At 45.4% G+C, this 18618-nt stretch overlaps 1 protein-coding gene across 6 annotated transcripts in view; it reads right to left on the reverse strand.

The window, feature by feature from the left end:
• SEPTIN2 (septin 2) overlaps positions 1–18618 on the reverse strand; it is an 877282-nt gene that overhangs the window by 674195 nt on the left and 184469 nt on the right. For all 6 annotated transcript variants that reach the window (XM_069213638.1, XM_069213641.1, XM_069213640.1 and 3 more), the window contains one exon: positions 9406–9492. In XM_069213638.1, the coding sequence (XP_069069739.1) occupies positions 9406–9492 (87 nt within the window). The remainder of the gene's footprint in view (positions 1–9405; positions 9493–18618) is intronic.

An 18618-nucleotide genomic window follows, 5' to 3' on the forward strand; every position in this document is an offset into this window, starting at 1 on the left:
ATAGTCGAAGAGCTTCTCTGCAGAGAAGGTACGACCCCACTCCTCCCTGCTTGTTTATGTACCACATCGTGGTAGTATTGCCCGTTAGGACCTGTACCGACTGACCACGAAGGGAAGGGAGGAAGGCCTTGAGAGCCAGACGTACAGCCCGTAATTCTAACAGATTGATGTGAAAAATCTGTTCCTCTGGAGACCAAAGACCTTTGATCTCCAGATCCCCCAGATGAGCTCCCCACCCTAGAGTGGAAGCATCCGTTATGACTGTGGCCACTGGTGGCGACTGCTGGAACGGCTTTCCTTGTGAAAGATTGTTGCTTGCAATCCACCACTTCAAATCCACAGCAGCATCTCTGGAGATCTTGACAGTACCCTCTAGATCCCCTCTGTGTTGAGACCACTGCCTTCGGAGGCACCACTGAAGAGCCCTCATGTGCCAGCGAGCATGCGTGACCAACAGAATGCAGGAGGCAAAAAGACCGAGCAGACGAAGGACCTTGAGGACTGGAACTACCGCTCCATTTCGAAACATTGGAACCAAATCCTGAATATCTTGAATCCGCTGAGGCGGAGGAAAGGCCCGACCCAATGTTGTATCCAGTACTGCCCCTATGAACAGGAGGCGCTGAGAGGGCTCTAGGTGAGATTTGGGCTCGTTCACCGAAAAGCCCAGGTCGAACAACAACTGGGTTGTTGACTGCAGATGACGCAACACAAGCTCCGGGGACTTGGCTTTGATTAACCAATCGTCCAAGTAAGGGAATACTGCTATCCCCTTCCTTCTGAGCTCTGCCGCAACCACCGACATCACCTTCGTGAAGACTCGAGGTGCTGAAGTAAGACCAAACGGAAGGACCGCAAACTGGTAGTGTTGCGATCCCACCACAAACCGGAGATACTTCCTGTGTGACTTGAGTATCGGGATATGAAAGTAAGCATCCTGCAAGTCGACAGACACCATCCAGTCTTCCATGTTCAACGCCAAAAGCACCTGTGCTAGGGTCAGCATCTTGAACTTTTCCTGTTTGAGGAACCAATTCAAGATCCTCAGGTCCAGAATTGGTCTCAAACGACCATCCTTCTTGGGAATCAGGAAATACCTTGAGTAAACTCCTTGACCCCTTTCCTGCTCCGGGACCAACTCCACCGCGCCCTTTAAAAGGAGGACTTCTACCTCCTGTTCTAGCAACAGGAGGTGTTCTTGTGAACAATACGAAGGGCGGGGCGGGATGAGGGGCGGAAACTCCCGAAAGGGAAGGGTGTAGCCTTTTCCCACAACACTGAGAACCCAAGTGTCCGACGTAACAGTCTCCCATTTGGTGAGAAAATGCTGTAATCTTCCCCCTACAGGAGAGGAGTGAGTGGGAAATGGTGGAAGCCTAAGGCTGCTTCCCCTGCTGCACCCCGCCAGAGGATGAGGAAGAGGCAGAGTGCTGCTGAGAAGCTCCCCTGGTGCGGACCCTACCCCTCCCCCTAAAAGATCTATAGGGATGGGAAGAGGCAGGTTGCGGATATCTTCCCCGAAAGGAAGAGGAGGAAGAGCCACGCCCAAATCCACGAAACCTCCTGAAGAATCTGGAAGAGGCCGTGGAAGAAGGAGCTTGGAGTCCCAACGACTTAGCCGTGGCCCTGCTCTCCTTAAACCGTTCCAAGGCCGAATCAGCCTTAGCCCCAAACAGTTTGTCCCCATCAAACGGGAGATCCAACAATGTGGACTGTACATCTGCCGAAAAGCCCGAGTTACGGAGCCAGGCCTGTCTCCTTTCCACCACAGTTGTGCCCATTGCTCTGGCTACCGAGTCGGTGGTATCCAGTCCCGTCTGGATAATTTGGGTCGCAGCAGCCTGGGCATCAGAGACAAGATCCAAAAGACCCTGGGGAAGCTCTGTAAACGAAGAGGAGATGTCATCCATCAGAGCATGAATATACCTCCCCAGGATACAGGTTGCATTGGTGGCTTTTAAAGCCAGACTGCAGGACGAAAAAATCTTCTTCGACTGCGCCTCCAGCTTTTTTGAATCTCTGTCCCCCGGCACCGTCGGAAAAGAACCAGGCGCTGACTTGGACGAACAGGAGGCCTGCACAACCAAGCTCTCCGGCATAGGGTGCCTAGATAGGAAACCAGGATCAGTTGGAGCCGTCCGATACCTCCAGGCCACGGCTCTGTGAACTGCTGGGGAAGATGCCGGCTTCTTCCACACCTCTAAAACCGGATCCAGCAGAGCGTCATTAAAAGGTAATAGAGGCTCCGCCGCGGCTGAGGCCGGATGCAACACCTCTGTCAAAAGGTTTTGTTTCGCCTCCACCACCGGCAAAGGCAGGTCCAAAAAACTAGCTGCCTTCCGTACCACTGTATGAAAGGAAGCAGCTTCCTCGGTATATTTCCCCGGGGACGAAAGGTCCCACTCAGGGGAAGTGTCCAGCCCACTGGCCGACTCCAGTCCACGCAGCCCATCACCCGAGTCCTCTAGCTCTCCTTCCTCTAGGGCTCGTTGGTACTCCTGCTCCTCTAGTACCCGGAGAGCACGCCTCCTTGAATGCAGTCGTTGCTCAATCCGCGGAGTCGACAATACCTCCGCCGAAGTCGGAGATCGGCGCCGATCTTCCGAAGCCACCGACGCCGCATCCGGCGCCACAGGTAACTTCGGCGCCGACTGAAGAGCAGTTGAAACGGATGGACCCACCGGAGTCACAGGCCGAAATCTCGACGTCGACGGGATGGAAATCCCTGGGGCCAATCCCTCCGAAGCCACCGGAGCGGCCACCGGCGCCGACACTGGCGCCGAGCCCACGTTCCCAAACGGGAGAAAGGGCATAAAGGGTGCCGGCCGAAGAGGCGCAGGATCACCCAAAGAAAAGGCCAAAGGCCCAGCCGGAGCACCCCCTGGAGCCATCTGTTGGAAGATGGCATACATCGCATTCAAGAATGCGGAACTATCGGCTCCAGGGGTGGGAAAAGCCGGATACTGGGGTGCCTGACTTGGAGGCGACCCCGACGCCGGCCTCGGCGTCTGCGCCGGAGAAAACACTTGAGGCTCCAATACCTCAATCACCGACGCCTGTCCAGGCGAAGTTGGAGACGCCGGAGAGGGCAACGGCGTCGAAGGATGCGGCGTCACCGTGGGGCTGACCTTCCATGTCCTCCGGCGCCGATCCGGAGACCTGGAACGAGCCTCCCTTGAATGACGCCGAGATTCTCTACGGCGCCGGGAGTCTCGATGACGCCGATGTCTTGGAGAAGACTTTTTCTTGTGATGCTTCTCCTTTGACTTGGCCATAAACAGCTTCGCCTCGCGTTCTTTAAGGGCCTTCGGATTCATGTGCTGACATGAATCACAAGTCGAGACGTCGTGGTCGGAGCTCAAACACCAAAGGCAATCGGAATGAGGATCCGTCACCGACATCTTGCCTCCACACTCACGACAAGGCTTAAATCCAGACTTTCTCTGCGACATTATTTCCACAGAGAAAGAGTACGCAGCAAGATATACACTGTAACCGCAAGAGTAACAGTTGCTCCCTCGAAGATAACCGTTTCGAATGCACGGAAAAAAGGGAACTGACGTCTGCACGTCGTCGAGGACCTCTTATTGCCTGTATGACGTCAGACGGCGTCGCGTGCGAGACAGTGACGTCCTCGTCGACGTGCAGAGACTAGTAAGAAGATTTCCGTCGAATGCTGGCGCCATGGGAGTATTCATGAGGTGAGGAATCCACAGGTAGTTGTATCCATCAGAACATAGGTATTCAGTGTTGTAGGATATCAACCAGGTTCTCAATCTATTTCTTTCTTGGGCAGCCAACAAATACCTTTCGCGTAAAGAACTTTCGAGCAAACTAGCCACCTTGTTGTATGTCTCATCTTGCATCAGATGTTCAGGCGCTGGACATTACTGGTAGGGTGTTCACTTTGGAGGGAATTACTTTCAACATTACAAGGGGAACAAAATGCAATTCACAGGTGGTATCTTATACTTCTTTTCCAGATCCCCTAAAGTTGTGTGGTCAGATGTGTCAAATGTTACGGGGCTATGACAGTGTGACTCCGCCCCCATGGGGGGTGGGGGGGGAGACAATTGTTGATCGCAGTTAGGAAACCCTTCCGGGCAGTTTCCTCTCCGACTATCGCTAATTGGGTTCACTGAGCAATGTAAGAAGCTGTTATTGCTAAACATCTTTGGGGCCCACTCCATTAGGGGGGGCCACAGCCTCAAAGGAACTCTCTTGTGGCTCGCCTAGAGAATATCCTCAATGCGGCAGATTGGTCTTCGGAATATACTTTTAAGAGATTCCACTTTAAACGGGTTCTTAATATGGCTTCACTAGTGGTGGGAAAACTTTAAACTAGCATAATCCTCGCCTCTGGTCCGGACATAGAATGAAAAATGTACTAGCTATCGTAACAGGAGGTTTCAATTCTACTGAGGACACGGAGGCAAGAATTAACTCACCCATTCTGGCAAGCCTAACCCCACCCTGGGAAACATTTTTCATAAAGGTGAGGAAAACTTGCATGGTCTTCTCATTACTATCTGCAACTTTTGAAATATTGTGGTTCTTATTTAAGGTCATCTGTATTTTACTTAACCCTTTATGTTGGTGAAGGTATGGAAAATCATTGGGTTTCTTTTCTCCTCAATCAGGACCTGATGGGTCCAAGCAAAACTGAAGTAAGTGATTGGTCGCACGAAGAAAGAGGAGGTGACAACAGCAGTGAAGGGCTACCTATGACATATTGACAGTTGTCATTTTATAGTTAACTGTTGGATTTCCCCAGTGTTTATGGGAAATGTAGTTTGGTATTGGCTGCTCTTAATAAAGTGGTGAAGAGAGAACAGTATAGTCCTCGACTAGGTCGCCTTAATGGAATTGAAAGTTTCTGCTACGATAGCTAGGAAATTCTTCATTATAAACACAAATGAAGCACATTTTTTTTTTTATCTCTGAAGTGTGTCGCAAACAAATACTTTAATATGATCAAAACGCATCATTAAACTAGGTGATGCAATTTCCACACATTTTTGTATCTGCACTGTATAGTTTTATTAGTAAAACTGTATGTCTGTGCAAGTGTAGATAGCATCTCAAATGAAAATGTGTTGTCTGTAATGGCAGTGTGCTACCATACCATGAATACTTCACTCTACGCCAGTCACTTTACTCTACAGCACTCTGCACAACTCCACCCCACACTATGCCTCTCTACTGTACCTCACCACTGGATTCCCCACCACTGCAGTCTAGGCCACACCAATCTACTCTGCATAACCACTCTACACTACTGTACTCTATGCCACTCTGCAACACTGCACTCTGTGACAGCACGCTACAATATTGCAGTTTACTATTTAACACTCAGCTCTATGCCTCTGCACTCTAAGTCAATTCACCGTATGCCACTCTCCTATTCTGCATCATTCCACTCTACACCAGTTTACACCATTACACTCGGCCACTATATGCAACTGCAATCTTCCCTGCACCATTCCACTTCTCTCTACTCAATCTACTCGATGCCACGCCACAGCACTCTACACCCCCTGCTCTTAACCACTGCACTCTGCACCAACACACTTTACACAACTGCACTCTCACTCCATACCACTGTATTCTAAGCCACTCTACCCCACTAGACTCACTCTTCTCTGCAAGACTGCGCTCTATGCCACTCGGACCTGCACTCTACAGCTATCTATGCTACTCTAATATGCACAACTCTATGCAAATGCACTCTATGCCACTTAACTACTCTGAGCAACTGCCCTCTGCATCCCTAATCTCTACACTACTGCACTCAGCACCACTGCACTCAGCTATGCACACTCTAATCTATGCCACTGCATTTTACAACATTATACTGTATGCAGCTGAATTCAATGCGACTGCACCTTATGTCACTATACTCTTCACCATTCCACATTACGACACTGCACACCACTCTCCTATAAGCCACTGATGTTTAGTTTAGCTGAACAGCAGCCAGGTTGGTGTACAACATGGCTAAACACATTGCCAAAGCCAATAGCTCTTGCATAGGCAAGACCTACTGGCCTTGTGATTAACACAAATGAAATGATCCCAATATATGTAATCCAACTGGGGTTTGGCATGTCATGGTTCTTTCAGATACGTCTGGGTGCCAAGACAAAGTGGGCAGTAAACCCTTCTCAGAAGTTCTGAAAACAAAAACAGAATGCATGACAATATTGCCCTTCCCTTCTGTTTGAGCGTTTCATTATTTTCGCAATACAAGAATTTGATATGTGGTCCGTTATCAGATATATTTATCTGGATAGTTCTGACGTCACAAGTTAAAATGCTCTCGATTCTCACTTTAGTTACTATGTTAATTTCCTATTAATATTCTGTTAACCAAATAATTCCAGCCTTAAAAAAACTCCAAACTCACCACAGTGAAATAGGGGTGAAAAAGTGCTGACAGCAAAACATCAGGTTCAAAAACAAATGAACTCCCTCTAAAAGCAAACCGACCACCAAGAATCAATTTCATCACTGAAATCAAAATTTAAAAACTACCAGTTAAGAAATGTTATAAGATCATTAAATATATTTAATGACCGAAACTACATGTGAATCTTTCCTGCAATCAGTGGTCTAGTAAATGAATTAGGTTTCAGGAAATTAGTAATGATTTTTAGGTACTTTTCACACACCCTCAATTAACAGAGCAACCCACCAACGCTGTATAACTAGACCATGAGCCCGAGCAGGTTGTTTTTATGTCGCAAATCCCACTCACTCAGAAAAGGTTTTGACAACTTTAATTTATAGCCACATATGCACTTACCAGATATCTATACTTAAATGACTGTCGTCATACTTTGCTCTCCAAGAAGACAATATTCTGTGTAAGATGGACCCTTCGGTAAAGCCCAATGTCCCTGCCTTTACTGACAGCACGATCTAGCGGCACAGTTTCTTGATCTGTGGTGTTGTTCATCTGAACGAACATCAGTGCTCTGTGCATCTTGTTCAGAAAATACTTACACGCAAAATGAACTGCTCTGTCCCAAAAGCCTACCTATCTTTTTTCTGATGCGGACTGTGAATCTTGCACGGTAGTTTCATCCATATTGCCTCCACCCAATCCTGGCTAACCACCTTAAAGTGTATAATCTCTGCTTCTTGCTCATAAAGAAGCATGCCATTCATGATTTTCGTTCTCTAACTATTCACTAAGTCATGAACCTTCTAAGTGAATTCAATCTCACACTCCATACCCTTTCTTTATAGATCATTAAGATAATCTTAAAGTGTTTGTGATGATTTCTTAGGGTCCCGGGACAGTTAGTGAGTGCTGGGTGCATAGGATGAGCACCACAAAATTGGTGTGCTCCAGATGGCTAGACAAGGTAATCCAAATAAAAGCTTTGCTGTCTCTTGGTAGCAAAGATTTCCAGTTAAAGCCCACTTCAGTATGTGGAGTAGGTTGAAAGAAAATACATTAGGAAACAATAAATAATAAATAAAAAAAATAATAATAAAAATAATATATATTAATGCTCTGTGAATGCTAAATGAAAAAGAAAGAACGGGAAGCTCTTTCTGGGGATGAGGTACATCATCAGATTTTACTACAGCTTATACGTGCTGCATTACTCAGAACATTAGGCTTTCTTTGACCCATATAATCTGAAAGGACTCAGTTAGGGTCAACTATGGAACCTTGGAAATGACCTGGGTCCTAAATCTATTGTAGAGGCTTCTCACCTGGAAGGGATTCAGGATTTCTGCAAAAGATAGACCAAATACCTAAATTAGTAATAGGCTAGCCCAGGGCCAAAGTCAGTGGTGGGGGACATGCCCAATTACAGCCTAATCCAGCTTTACATGAGCCCTTCAACAGGTTTAGGGCCTAAATGGAAGTAACGTTCCGCAATGTGTGTAGTTATGTACCATTAACCACTAGGAACTAATAATCGCTGCCTGCCAAAATTCATGTGATCATGAAATTGCGGTCTCTTGTCAGTGACTGGAGGCCTATCAAGTAGCCTGTGAAAATGCGGTCAAAGATTCAAGACCGTACCTCCAGTGGCATGACTGTCATTTATATATAAAAAATAAAATAAAAAAAAAAAAAGGCCTTGGAGCTAAACACGTTTTTTACACCAAAAGGCAGATTCATATTCATCTGATTGTGCACGCCGCAGCCTAGGTTCTACTGGAAATAGTGTCTTGGCTTGAGGCCCAGCATCCTCTTTAGGCTGAGGTCTGGGTAAAGGTTTAACTAGCGATCTTCAGCAAGTGTTCTGTTTCACTTCAAGTTTGTGTCCGTTGGCGATGGACCTTCCAGCTCAGATTTTTAGAGATCTGTGGAATTCTCATTTACAGAAAGTATGGTGAAGACATATAAATTAAAATTACCCGGCACTGCCATATATTTGTTAAACTGTTCCTAAAAGCCTTGTTCGTGTTATTAGCAGAAATATGGCTTGCTGCCACAGAGAAATGTGCCAAATATCATGGTTTCCTTTAAATTACTGTCTTTAGCGCTGAAATCCGCGTTATGCCCTACACTTACCATCATGCATTTTCCTGGGCACATTTATATACTATGGATGACATTCTGTTGCTAGGCAAGGGTGTCAGACTATGAAAGGGGTAAACTGCATGATCTCCAAGTCTTGTTAAGCCATTTCCATATGACCTGATAACGCATGCGAAGTCTGCCGTGAACACTAAGGTGTTGGTGTTTAATTTCAGCCTCTGTATGCTCCAATGCCCCGTGACAATTCATTGATACCCTCTTTGTTCAACACCTCAGACTCAATCCAAGGGTCAGAAAAAAAGCATGTAAGGTAAACTCCAAGTTCATTGGCTTTGCTCTTGTGCTTCTATCAATCTCCCCTCTGTTTTCTTGAGTTATGTATTATTTACAGTATAAATTAAGCACCTAATTACAGTTTGGTGAGCCGGTTACGCCGTCACAAACATGAGACATGCAGTCCACTATATTATGAGCGTCATCAAATGTAATGGGCTTGTAATACGATGGACCGATTATCTGTCACGTTTGCCAAACTGTGAATCAGGTCCATAGTATTCTGCGCTATCCTTTGAATCACTCAAAGACCGTTTCCGGTAAAATGTCAATTGCGTGCTACAGATGACGAAGGGACTATCTCTCCCCAAAATCTTCCTCAACGGGATCTCTTTTATGGGAAGTAAACTAAGTTCTGGAGCCTCTTGGTTTCTAGTTGCTTTCTTGCTGCTCGCTCTGCATGAATATGATAGAGATGATGAAGAGAAAGATTAGGTAGAGGGAGGCAATTCAGATTAATCCAAAGGAAATGTTGGTGAGAAAGATGTGTAGATTACTAACAAGAGCTAAGAAAGCCTGGAAAATATTTTACTCTTAATAATCACACAGGACAAATGCATGCTCACCTGCGGCACCAGGAATTATACGCTCTGGGTACAGATCTGTAAGGAACAGGCTGTTTATGAGAGTAGATTTACCAAGTCCAGATTCACCTAAAGGAAAGAAGGAAACAATTTATTTCATAATATAAAAAAAAAACTTGGCATCTTGCTGGAAGTAAAAGCTACAAAGGGCAACTTAACAGTACACCCACGCCTCACAAAGAATCAACTGCAGAATTTTCTCATTTAAGATCGGACACTTAAGAAGGAACAATAAAGTAAGAAATAAAAATGTGAGTTTTCAAGTACACAAAAATAAATGACAATGGCATCCTAAGCCACTTTATTTAAAATAACTTACCATTATTAGTGAACAAGACACAGTAAATGGATGAGATCAAAATGCACATATAATCACTAAGTCCGATCTGCTTTTCCCAGCCTATGACTGCACATAACATAGTAATGAAAATGCTAAAATAAAGAAGTCTTTTTTGACAATAGAAGGCCTTCTATGGCAGTCCTGCAGCAATATTCAGTGTGGATATTATTGTTTACCACCAGTGTCCCAAGGACATACATTTTACTGCCCTACAATTAGACAACCAATTTACTCACTTTGGGCACTTAATTCTCCAGCGGTAGTGAAGTCAAGAAGTCGTGGCTCACTCTAGGCAATGTTGACTAACTCAGATATACGCATTAGTGAAACTCAAACTACGATCAGCTAGAGCTATATTTTTAATGTATGGACTTTGATATCAGGAACCCACCACTATTTTAAATACTGGTACTTTCACAACAGAAATACCAACTCTGACTGGGTTTGGAAAAATAAAATATATGTTGTATGAGATATGCTTGGAATTGCAAACAGTAAACCACACCTGCTAAAGTTAATGTGATACTGTTATGCTGTTGACAGAAATTCGTTTGAACTTTTTACCTACTAGTAAGCTAGAGACTGTTGAAAACATGGCTACTATGGAAACAACTAAAACAGCGTGGGCGGAAACAAAAGAGGCTGCAGTGTGAAATTCAAAAGCAAACTTTGTATAAAAATTGCTCAGTAGTGTATGCCTAGTAATCGAATATATTTTACATAGTAAAATATAAATTAAAAGCATTGACTGCAGATTGTTAGATGTTGGTAAGGGCTTCTGCAGCGATCCTCCGCTGCTCTGAAAAAAATTCTGCTAAATTATGCTTCTTTAAAAAAAATAAAAAAATAAAAACTAAGGACCATTTCGAAGTGGGATAACAAAATTAAAAGACGAAAGAATGGTGGAATTTGCCAAGTACAGGAGAATTAGTGAAAGCACAGTGGGAATGGCAGCCATTACTGGTAATTTTGTACTAGGAGAGAAAGAGCACTGCCATATTCCTAACTTGTGATTTCCACTGAAAAGAGACAGCAAGTGATAGTAACAGAAAAGTTAGGGAACACCAAAGAGATTTTACAGGGATGTGAATTAGGTTGTTGTGTATGGTAAATCGAGTGCAAGGCTCGTGGGTAGAATGCGGGTAGTGGAATGCGGGGCTCATGGGTGGAATGCTGGATGGACTGCCGAGACGGCGGTTGGAGAGGTGCCGGCTACACGCTATTGATGTGGCTCTGTACAGTTCTTCAAATAAACATGAAACTTGCTCCTACCTTGTGTGGCAGCGTCCTTCAGACCACAACATAATTCTGTCGACGAGCGGTCTTCTTGGAGCCACCTCAGAACCTACGCACAGTGTTTGTGCACTTTCCGGAGGCAGACACGACACCATTAACGGACGCTTCATCTTCCCTGAAGGTGAGACCTTTTCCGATGCCGCATTCCTGCATGTGTGCCCTCCGGGAGGAAATCCTTTCGTGTGGCCTCCTCCAAGGACAGGCTGCGCGCAGTTCTCATCCTTTGCGTGATCCACGCTGAAGACGCATTACGTCATCTTACAAGCGCGAGCAGGGTGTGCGCGCGCATTCTCTCTCGGTCCTCGCTATTCACAGCTGGTACGCTAGCAACCAGCGCGTACCATAGCAACCTGGACAAGGAAAAGAGACTACGACGGTGAAACACTTGTTTCTGTGCCTGCGTGTTGTCGGCTGCATTTAGAATACTGCCATACTAATTTTCTTTTTGTGGTACATTGACTAACCTTTTTTTTTGTTCTCTTTTAATAAAAAAAAAAAAAAAAAATCTTTAATTACTTGTATCAAAATATCTTCCAATTTTAAATTTTTTATTGAACTACTATTACTGCAACTTTCCAATTCTTGGTCAGGCTTCGGACTACAACAAGTTTGGCTTTTTCTTTTCCAGGATAACGTCGGAAGCCTCCGTGTGTATTATTAGCACCCAACTGACCTTGTTTTTTTTTTCCCTTCTTTCTTTATTTCTCTTGGGCACATTTTAGCCTACATTATGCAATCTGTCTCTGCCCCTCCTCCATTTCTAGAAACACCTGGTGAACCACCGGTGTCTTGGCCTCAATGGTTTGATGCATTTGAAACCTATTTAGGGGCTATTGGAGCATCACGGTATAGACCTGAAAGCAAAAAGTTTCTGTTGTTACACTCACTGGTATTTGAAGTCCGAGAGACTTTGAAACACCTTCCTGAAGTCGAGGCGGTAGAAGGTGAATAATTAGATGAATATCAGGAAACAGTAAAAAAAAAAAAAAAAACTCATCCTGAGATTTGACAAACAGCCGAGTCTTGTAGTATTACGCCACACATTCTTCAAGAGGGTCCAGCTACAAAGCTAATCGATTGATGAGTTTTTCAGCGCGCTTCGTAAATTGTGTGCATAATGTCAATTTGGTGCATTCCGTGATCAACTGGTCAGGGACCAGCTCATAGGGAATTGTTATGACAAACACATCTAACAAAGACTACTTACGATGGGGGATCCTTCGCTGGAAGATGTAATTAAGCAGGCGAAGAGCATTGAGCTGGCTCAAGCTTCTCTTAAGGAACTTTCGTATCAACGCAAGGAAGAAGAAAAAGCTAGTATCAATGTTGTCTCTTCACGCAAAGAACTCAAGACAAGCAATAATCAATTCTTCAAACGCAGTAACATTTGTTTCAGATGTGTGAATTTCCCACATGCAAAGGACTCTAAGGGTTGTTCTGCTAAGAATGTAGTGTGTCACAAATGAGGCTGGACATGCCACTTTGCTAGGGTGTGTCAGAGTCCCGGGAACAAGAATGTCAAGATCAGCAGTGTGGCTGATGTCAGTGAGGTGTCTAATCAATGTTTGGAGAATTAATTCCGTGACATGATTGTGGTAGTCGCAGATGAACAAGCACTTTCGGGAGATCTTGAGGAGTGTGTGGACCTGTATGTGGATATTCGTGTGAGGGACAGAACACTCCATTTACTTGTGGATTCTGGTTCACGCATTACAATGATAACTTTAGACTTGTTTAAGAGAAAATGGGGTGCTAGGAAAATGTTTCCACCTGACAGAACTCCGGTTTCCTATGAGGGAAGGAGGATAGAGCTGGAGGGTTTCATCGAAGATGTGTTGGAGTTCAAGGGGCGCAAGATCCGTGGAAAGGCGTATGTTGCTGTCAAGGGTCTTAATATATTAGGTTGGTTCCATCAAGGCCTCTTTGGTATGGTACTGAGACCAGGTACCACTGAGCAAGTAATGGTAGTTAAAGACCATAGTGGTATGAATTTGTCAACTCTCCACATGATGTTCCCTAGTGTATTTGAGAAAAAATTAGGATGTATTAAAGGGTTTAAGCATACTATCAAAATAAAAAAAAACGCTATACCCATTAAGCACAAATTAAGAGCGATCCCATTCAGCTTAAGGCAGGACCTTAAGTCAGAGTTGGAAAAATTACAATTGTCTGGGGTAATTGAGCCGATTGAGTCTGGTCTTTGGTTGTCTCCAATTGTTGTCGCTCGCAAACGCAGTGGTGAGATGCGCTTATGTGTTGACTTAAGGAGTCTCAACAAAGAGATTTGTGTTGACTCCTTTCCGTTACCCAGGATTAATGATGTGCTTGAGAAACTTAGTGGTGCGGTCTGGTTGTCAAAAATTGACTTGGCTTCGGCATATCACCAGGTTGTCCTTGAAGAGGACTCTAGACATTATACAGCTTTCAACATGCCTTTTGATACTTTTCAATTTCGTAGGATGCCTCTCGGCCTTGCTTCAGCTGCTTCAGTTTTCCAACGTACCAGGTCACAACTGCTAAAAGATGTTGAAGGTGTCCTGGTGTTTCAGGATGATGTATTGATTTTTGCCAAACAGTTACTAGAACACAACACGTTGAGTAAGATGGTGTTTCAGATTTTTGAGGAGAATGGGGTGGTTGTTAAAAAGGACAAGTGTGAATTTTGGAGAAAAGAGATTGAGTTTTTGGGACACGTCATTTCATCAGAGGGAGTCAAACCGAGACCTGGGTTGGTGGATGCTGTTCGCCATTGTCTTCCTCCTAAGAATAAGGCCGAGCTGCGCTCTTTCGTAGGATTGTGTGAATTTTATTCCAGGTTTATTCCCAATTACGCCGCCAAGATGAATTGTTTGTCTAATATGCTGAAGAAGAGTGTTGAAATCACGTGGGACAAGGATTGTCAGGACACGTTTGAGTTGGTAAAATCCAAAAAGACTGATGCCAAAGCACTACGTCCATACGATCTAGTATTAATGTGTAAGATAATGGTTGATGCTAGCAAGTATGGATTGGGTGCTGTTCTTGTGCAGGACACTGAACGTGGTGAAGCCACAATCAGTTATGCCTCTAGAGTATTGAGGGAAGCTGGATTGAATTATTCAGTAATAGAGAAAGAGTTGTTGGCTTGTGTCTGGGCAAGCGAAAAGTTTAGAAGTTATATATGGGGCAGAAGGTTTGTCATTGTGACGGATCATAAACCGTTACTTTACATTCTCAGTGGGGATAAAACCAACTTTACTACCCCACGTATTGCCCATCTCACCACTAAATTATTGCAGTATGATGTGGAGGTTAAGTTTTTGCCGGGGAAGCTCAATGTGAGAGAGGATTTTCTTTCTAGACTACCTATGGAAGGGCTGGATGACTTTGACTCGGAGGATGATAGAGCGGATTGTTTTGTTGCAACTGTGGATCTTCCAGTGTCCAAGGCTTATAACAAAACTGATTGGGAGGTAGCCTTTTTAAAGGATCCCATTTTGGCCCAGGTTAGAGAATTTGTAATCAATGGATGGCCAAGAGAAAAGAACGTTCCCTTACCGTTACAACCGTTTTGTAAAGTTGCAAGTGAAATCTCGATAGAAGATCAGATACTTTTGAGGGGTGAGAGGTGTATACCTCCGCATGATTTACGGTCTGGTCTGATAAATTTGGGACACGAAGGACACTTTGGAGCGACTATGACAAAAAGGAGGTTAAGGGAGAGTTATTGGTGGCCATCTATGGATAAAGAGGTTGTGCTTGTGGTCAAGGGGTGTGTTGTTTGCAATTCTGCGGAGAAGGGGTTGAAAGTATGTACTCCACCTTTGCATCCTATTGAGATTCCTGTGAGACCGTGGTCTAAGGTGGGGATAGACATTTAATTTTCTCCCTCACAAATTCCGATATGCATTTGTTCTCATGGATTATCACAGTAGATGGCCTGAGGTTCGTTTTTGCGCTGTTCCATCAGCGTCCAATGCTGTTAATTTCCCTAAAGAAGTCTTTATGCGAGAGGGCTTTCCGGAAACCATTATTTCAGACAATGGGGTACAGTTTGTTAATTCAGAAATGGAGGACTTATTGAAACAATCCGATGTTAGGCACTTGAAAAGTTCCCTATATCACCCCCAGACTAATGGTTTGGTCGAAAGGATTAATAGGGTGGTTGGGGATTGTATAAAATGGGCTAGACAAACAAGTTACTTACCTTCGGTAATGCTTTTTCTGGTGGATACACTAGCTACCTGTGGATTCCTGACCTTATGAATTCGTCCTTGCGTCAGCATCCGACGGAAAGTCTTCTTCCTAGCTGTCCACGTCGACGAGGACTTCATAATGGCACAGCTCCACGTGACTCCGTCTGACGTCAACGTGCCAGTAAGAGGTCCTCGTCGGCGTACTGACGCCAGTTTCACCTAATTTTTTACGTGCCTTTTAGGCGAACAGGTGAGAACCAACCCATCAAAATCCGTAAAGAAAGATATATATACAGACACAATAACGTTGTCCATTGAACCCATATATTTACATAGACACCTTAAAATACATATATATATATATACAAATAAACATATTTCCAAGTACTGCAAGATAACTGTGAAATCAGGCAGGCAACGGGGAGGCGGGAGGGCCGCGAGTAATCCACAGGTAGCTAGTGTATCCACCAGAAAAAGCGTTACCGAAGGTAAGTAACTTGTTCTTCTGATGGATACAACTACCTGTGGATTCCTCACCTTATGAACAGAGTCCCAAAGCAGTACCGCACTCAGTGGTGGGTGCCCGCCTGATTACACCAAGAAATCTTGCAATACCAAACGAGCAAAATGACCGTCCCTCCTCACTTCAGAGTCTAGACAATGTTTTACGAAGGTATGGAGGGACGCCCAAGTTGCTGCTTTGCATATTTCTACTAACTGAACTCCTCTCGCTAGGGCTGAGGAAGCAGACTTAGCCCAAGTAGAATGGGCCCTGATACCTTCAGGAGGGACTTTCTTTGCCAGAGAGTCACAAATCTTATTACACAAGATGACCCACCTGGAGAGTGTTCGTTTCTGGACCGCTCTGCTCTTTCGCTGTCCAACATACCATACAAACAGCTGATCATCCAAGCGAAAGTCTTTAGTCTTCTCCAGGTAGAAACTCCGCGCCCTCTTACGGTCCAACCTATGGAGCCTCTCTTCATCTTTATAAGGGTGGGGAGGAGGGTAGAACGAGGGTAGGGTAATAGACTGCCCTATATGAAAAGGAGTGACAACTTTCGGCAGAAAAGCCGCCCTGGTTTTCAGCACCACTTTTTCAGGGAAAAACATGGTAAAAGGAGGCTTAACAGAAAGGGCTTGAAGCTCCCCAACCCTCCTAGCAGATGTGATCGCAATTAAGAAAACAGTCTTTAAGACCAAATTTCTCAACGGACATGAATGCATGGGCTCGAAAGGCGAACCCATCAAGAACGTCAATACCAGATTCAAGTCCCACTGAGGCATGTGAAAGGGCGTGGGAGGAAACTTATTCACTAAACCTTTAATAAACCTATTTAAAATTGGAGATTTAAACAAACAAAGAAGGCTGGTCCGGAAGGCAAAGAAACGCCGACAGAGCTGCCAAATAACCCTTAACCGTAGCTACCGTACAGCCTTTCCTTGCTAAACTAAGAGCAAACAAAAGAATATCAGAAAGGTGGGCCTTCAAGGGATCTTTTTGATTCTCCCCACACCAAACCACAAATTTTGCCCACCTGCCGGCATAAATGGATTTAGTAGAGTGTCGCCTGGACGATAGAATAACATCCACTACATCCGGTGGGAGAGAAAACAAACGCAGGTTGCCCCGTTCAATCTCCAGGCATGAATGTGCAGGCTCTGGAGGTGGGGGTGTAGAACCTGCCCCTGCAACTGTGAGAGGAGGTCTGCCCTGAACGGGAGACAGAGCGGAGGGCACTGAGAGAGTTGAAGCAGGTCTGTATACCATACCCTTCTCGGCCAGTCCGGTGCCACCAAGATGACTTGTGCCCGGTCTTGACGAACTTTCCTCAAAACCCGAGGAATCAAGGGTACAGGGGGAAATGCGCAAAGCAACTGGCCGCTCCAGGACATCTGAAACGCATCTCCCAATGCCCCTTGCAACGGATAATGGAGGCTGCAGAACAACGGGCAATGGGCGTTCTCTCGAGTGGCAAATAAATCCACCTGAGGAGTACCCCACATCCCGAAGATGTGGAGGACCAGGTCTGGATGGAGACGCCACTCGTGATCTATCAAGATGTGACGACTGAGACCGTCCGCACGTACATTCAGAACTCCGGCCAAATGATTCGCTATTAAGCAAATCTGATGGTCTTGAGCCCAGGACCAGAGCCGTAGAGCTTCTCTGCAGAGAAGGTACGACCCTACTCCTCCCTGCTTGTTTATATACCACATTGCGGTAGTGTTGTCCGTTAAGATCTGAACTGACTGACCGCAATTCCAACAGATTGATATGCAACATCTGTTCCGCTGGAGACCAATGACCCTTGATCTCCAGGTCCCCGAGATGAGCTCCCCACCCTAGAGTGGAAGCATCAGATATCACGGTGGCCACCAGAGGTGGCAGTGAAAACCGTTTTCCTTGGAAAAGGTTGCCGTCCTCTGTCCACCAATGAAGATCCGCTACAGCATCCTTGGAGATCTTTATTGAATCCCTGAGATCTCCTTTGTGATGGACCCACTGCCTGCGGAGGCACCACTGAAGAGCCCTCATATGCCAGCGAGCGTGAGTGACCAACAGAATGCAAGAAGCAAACAGACCTAGCAGGCGTAAGACCTTGAGAACTGGAACTGCCGCTCCAACTTGAAACAACGGAATCAGCGCCTCAATGTCCCGAACCCGCTGAGGCGGGGGGTAGGCCCGAAACATTGTTGTGTCCAGTACTGCCCCTATGAACAGGAGGCATTGAGAGGGCTCAAGGTGAGATTTGGGCACATTTACAGAAAAACCCAGATCGAACAACTGGGTTGTCATTCGTAGATGAGACAACACAAGCTCTGGAGACTTGGCTTTGATCAACCAATCGTCCAGGTAGGGAAAAACTGCTACTTCCCTCCTTCTGAGATGTGCTGCAACAACTGCCATCAGCTTCGTGAAAACCCAAGGTGCTGAAGTAAGTCCAAACGGAAGGACCGCAAACTGGTAGTGTTGCGTTCCGACCACAAACCGGAGATACTTCCTGTGCAACTTGATTATCGGAACATGAAAGCACGCGTCCTGCAAGTCGACAGACACCATCCAGTCTCCTTCGTTCAACGCCAATAGTACCTGCGCTAGGGTCAGCATTTAGAATTTTTCCTGCTTGAGGAACAAATTCAAAATCCTCAAGTCTAGGATCGGCCGTAAATGACTGTCCACTTTGGGAATCAGGAAATATCTTGAATAACACCCCTGACCCCTTTCCTGCAACAGCACCAACTCTATAGCGCCCTTTGCCAACATGATGACAACTTCCTGTTGCAACAACAGAAGATCGTCTTCTGAACAAAAGGAGGGACGGGGGTGGGTGGGAGGGAGGAGGGAACTCCTGAAAGGGGAGCGCATAGCCCTTTTCCACA

Source organism: Pleurodeles waltl, chromosome 11 (genome assembly GCF_031143425.1).
Source record: "Pleurodeles waltl isolate 20211129_DDA chromosome 11, aPleWal1.hap1.20221129, whole genome shotgun sequence".
NCBI classification, from domain to species: domain Eukaryota; kingdom Metazoa; phylum Chordata; class Amphibia; order Caudata; family Salamandridae; genus Pleurodeles; species Pleurodeles waltl.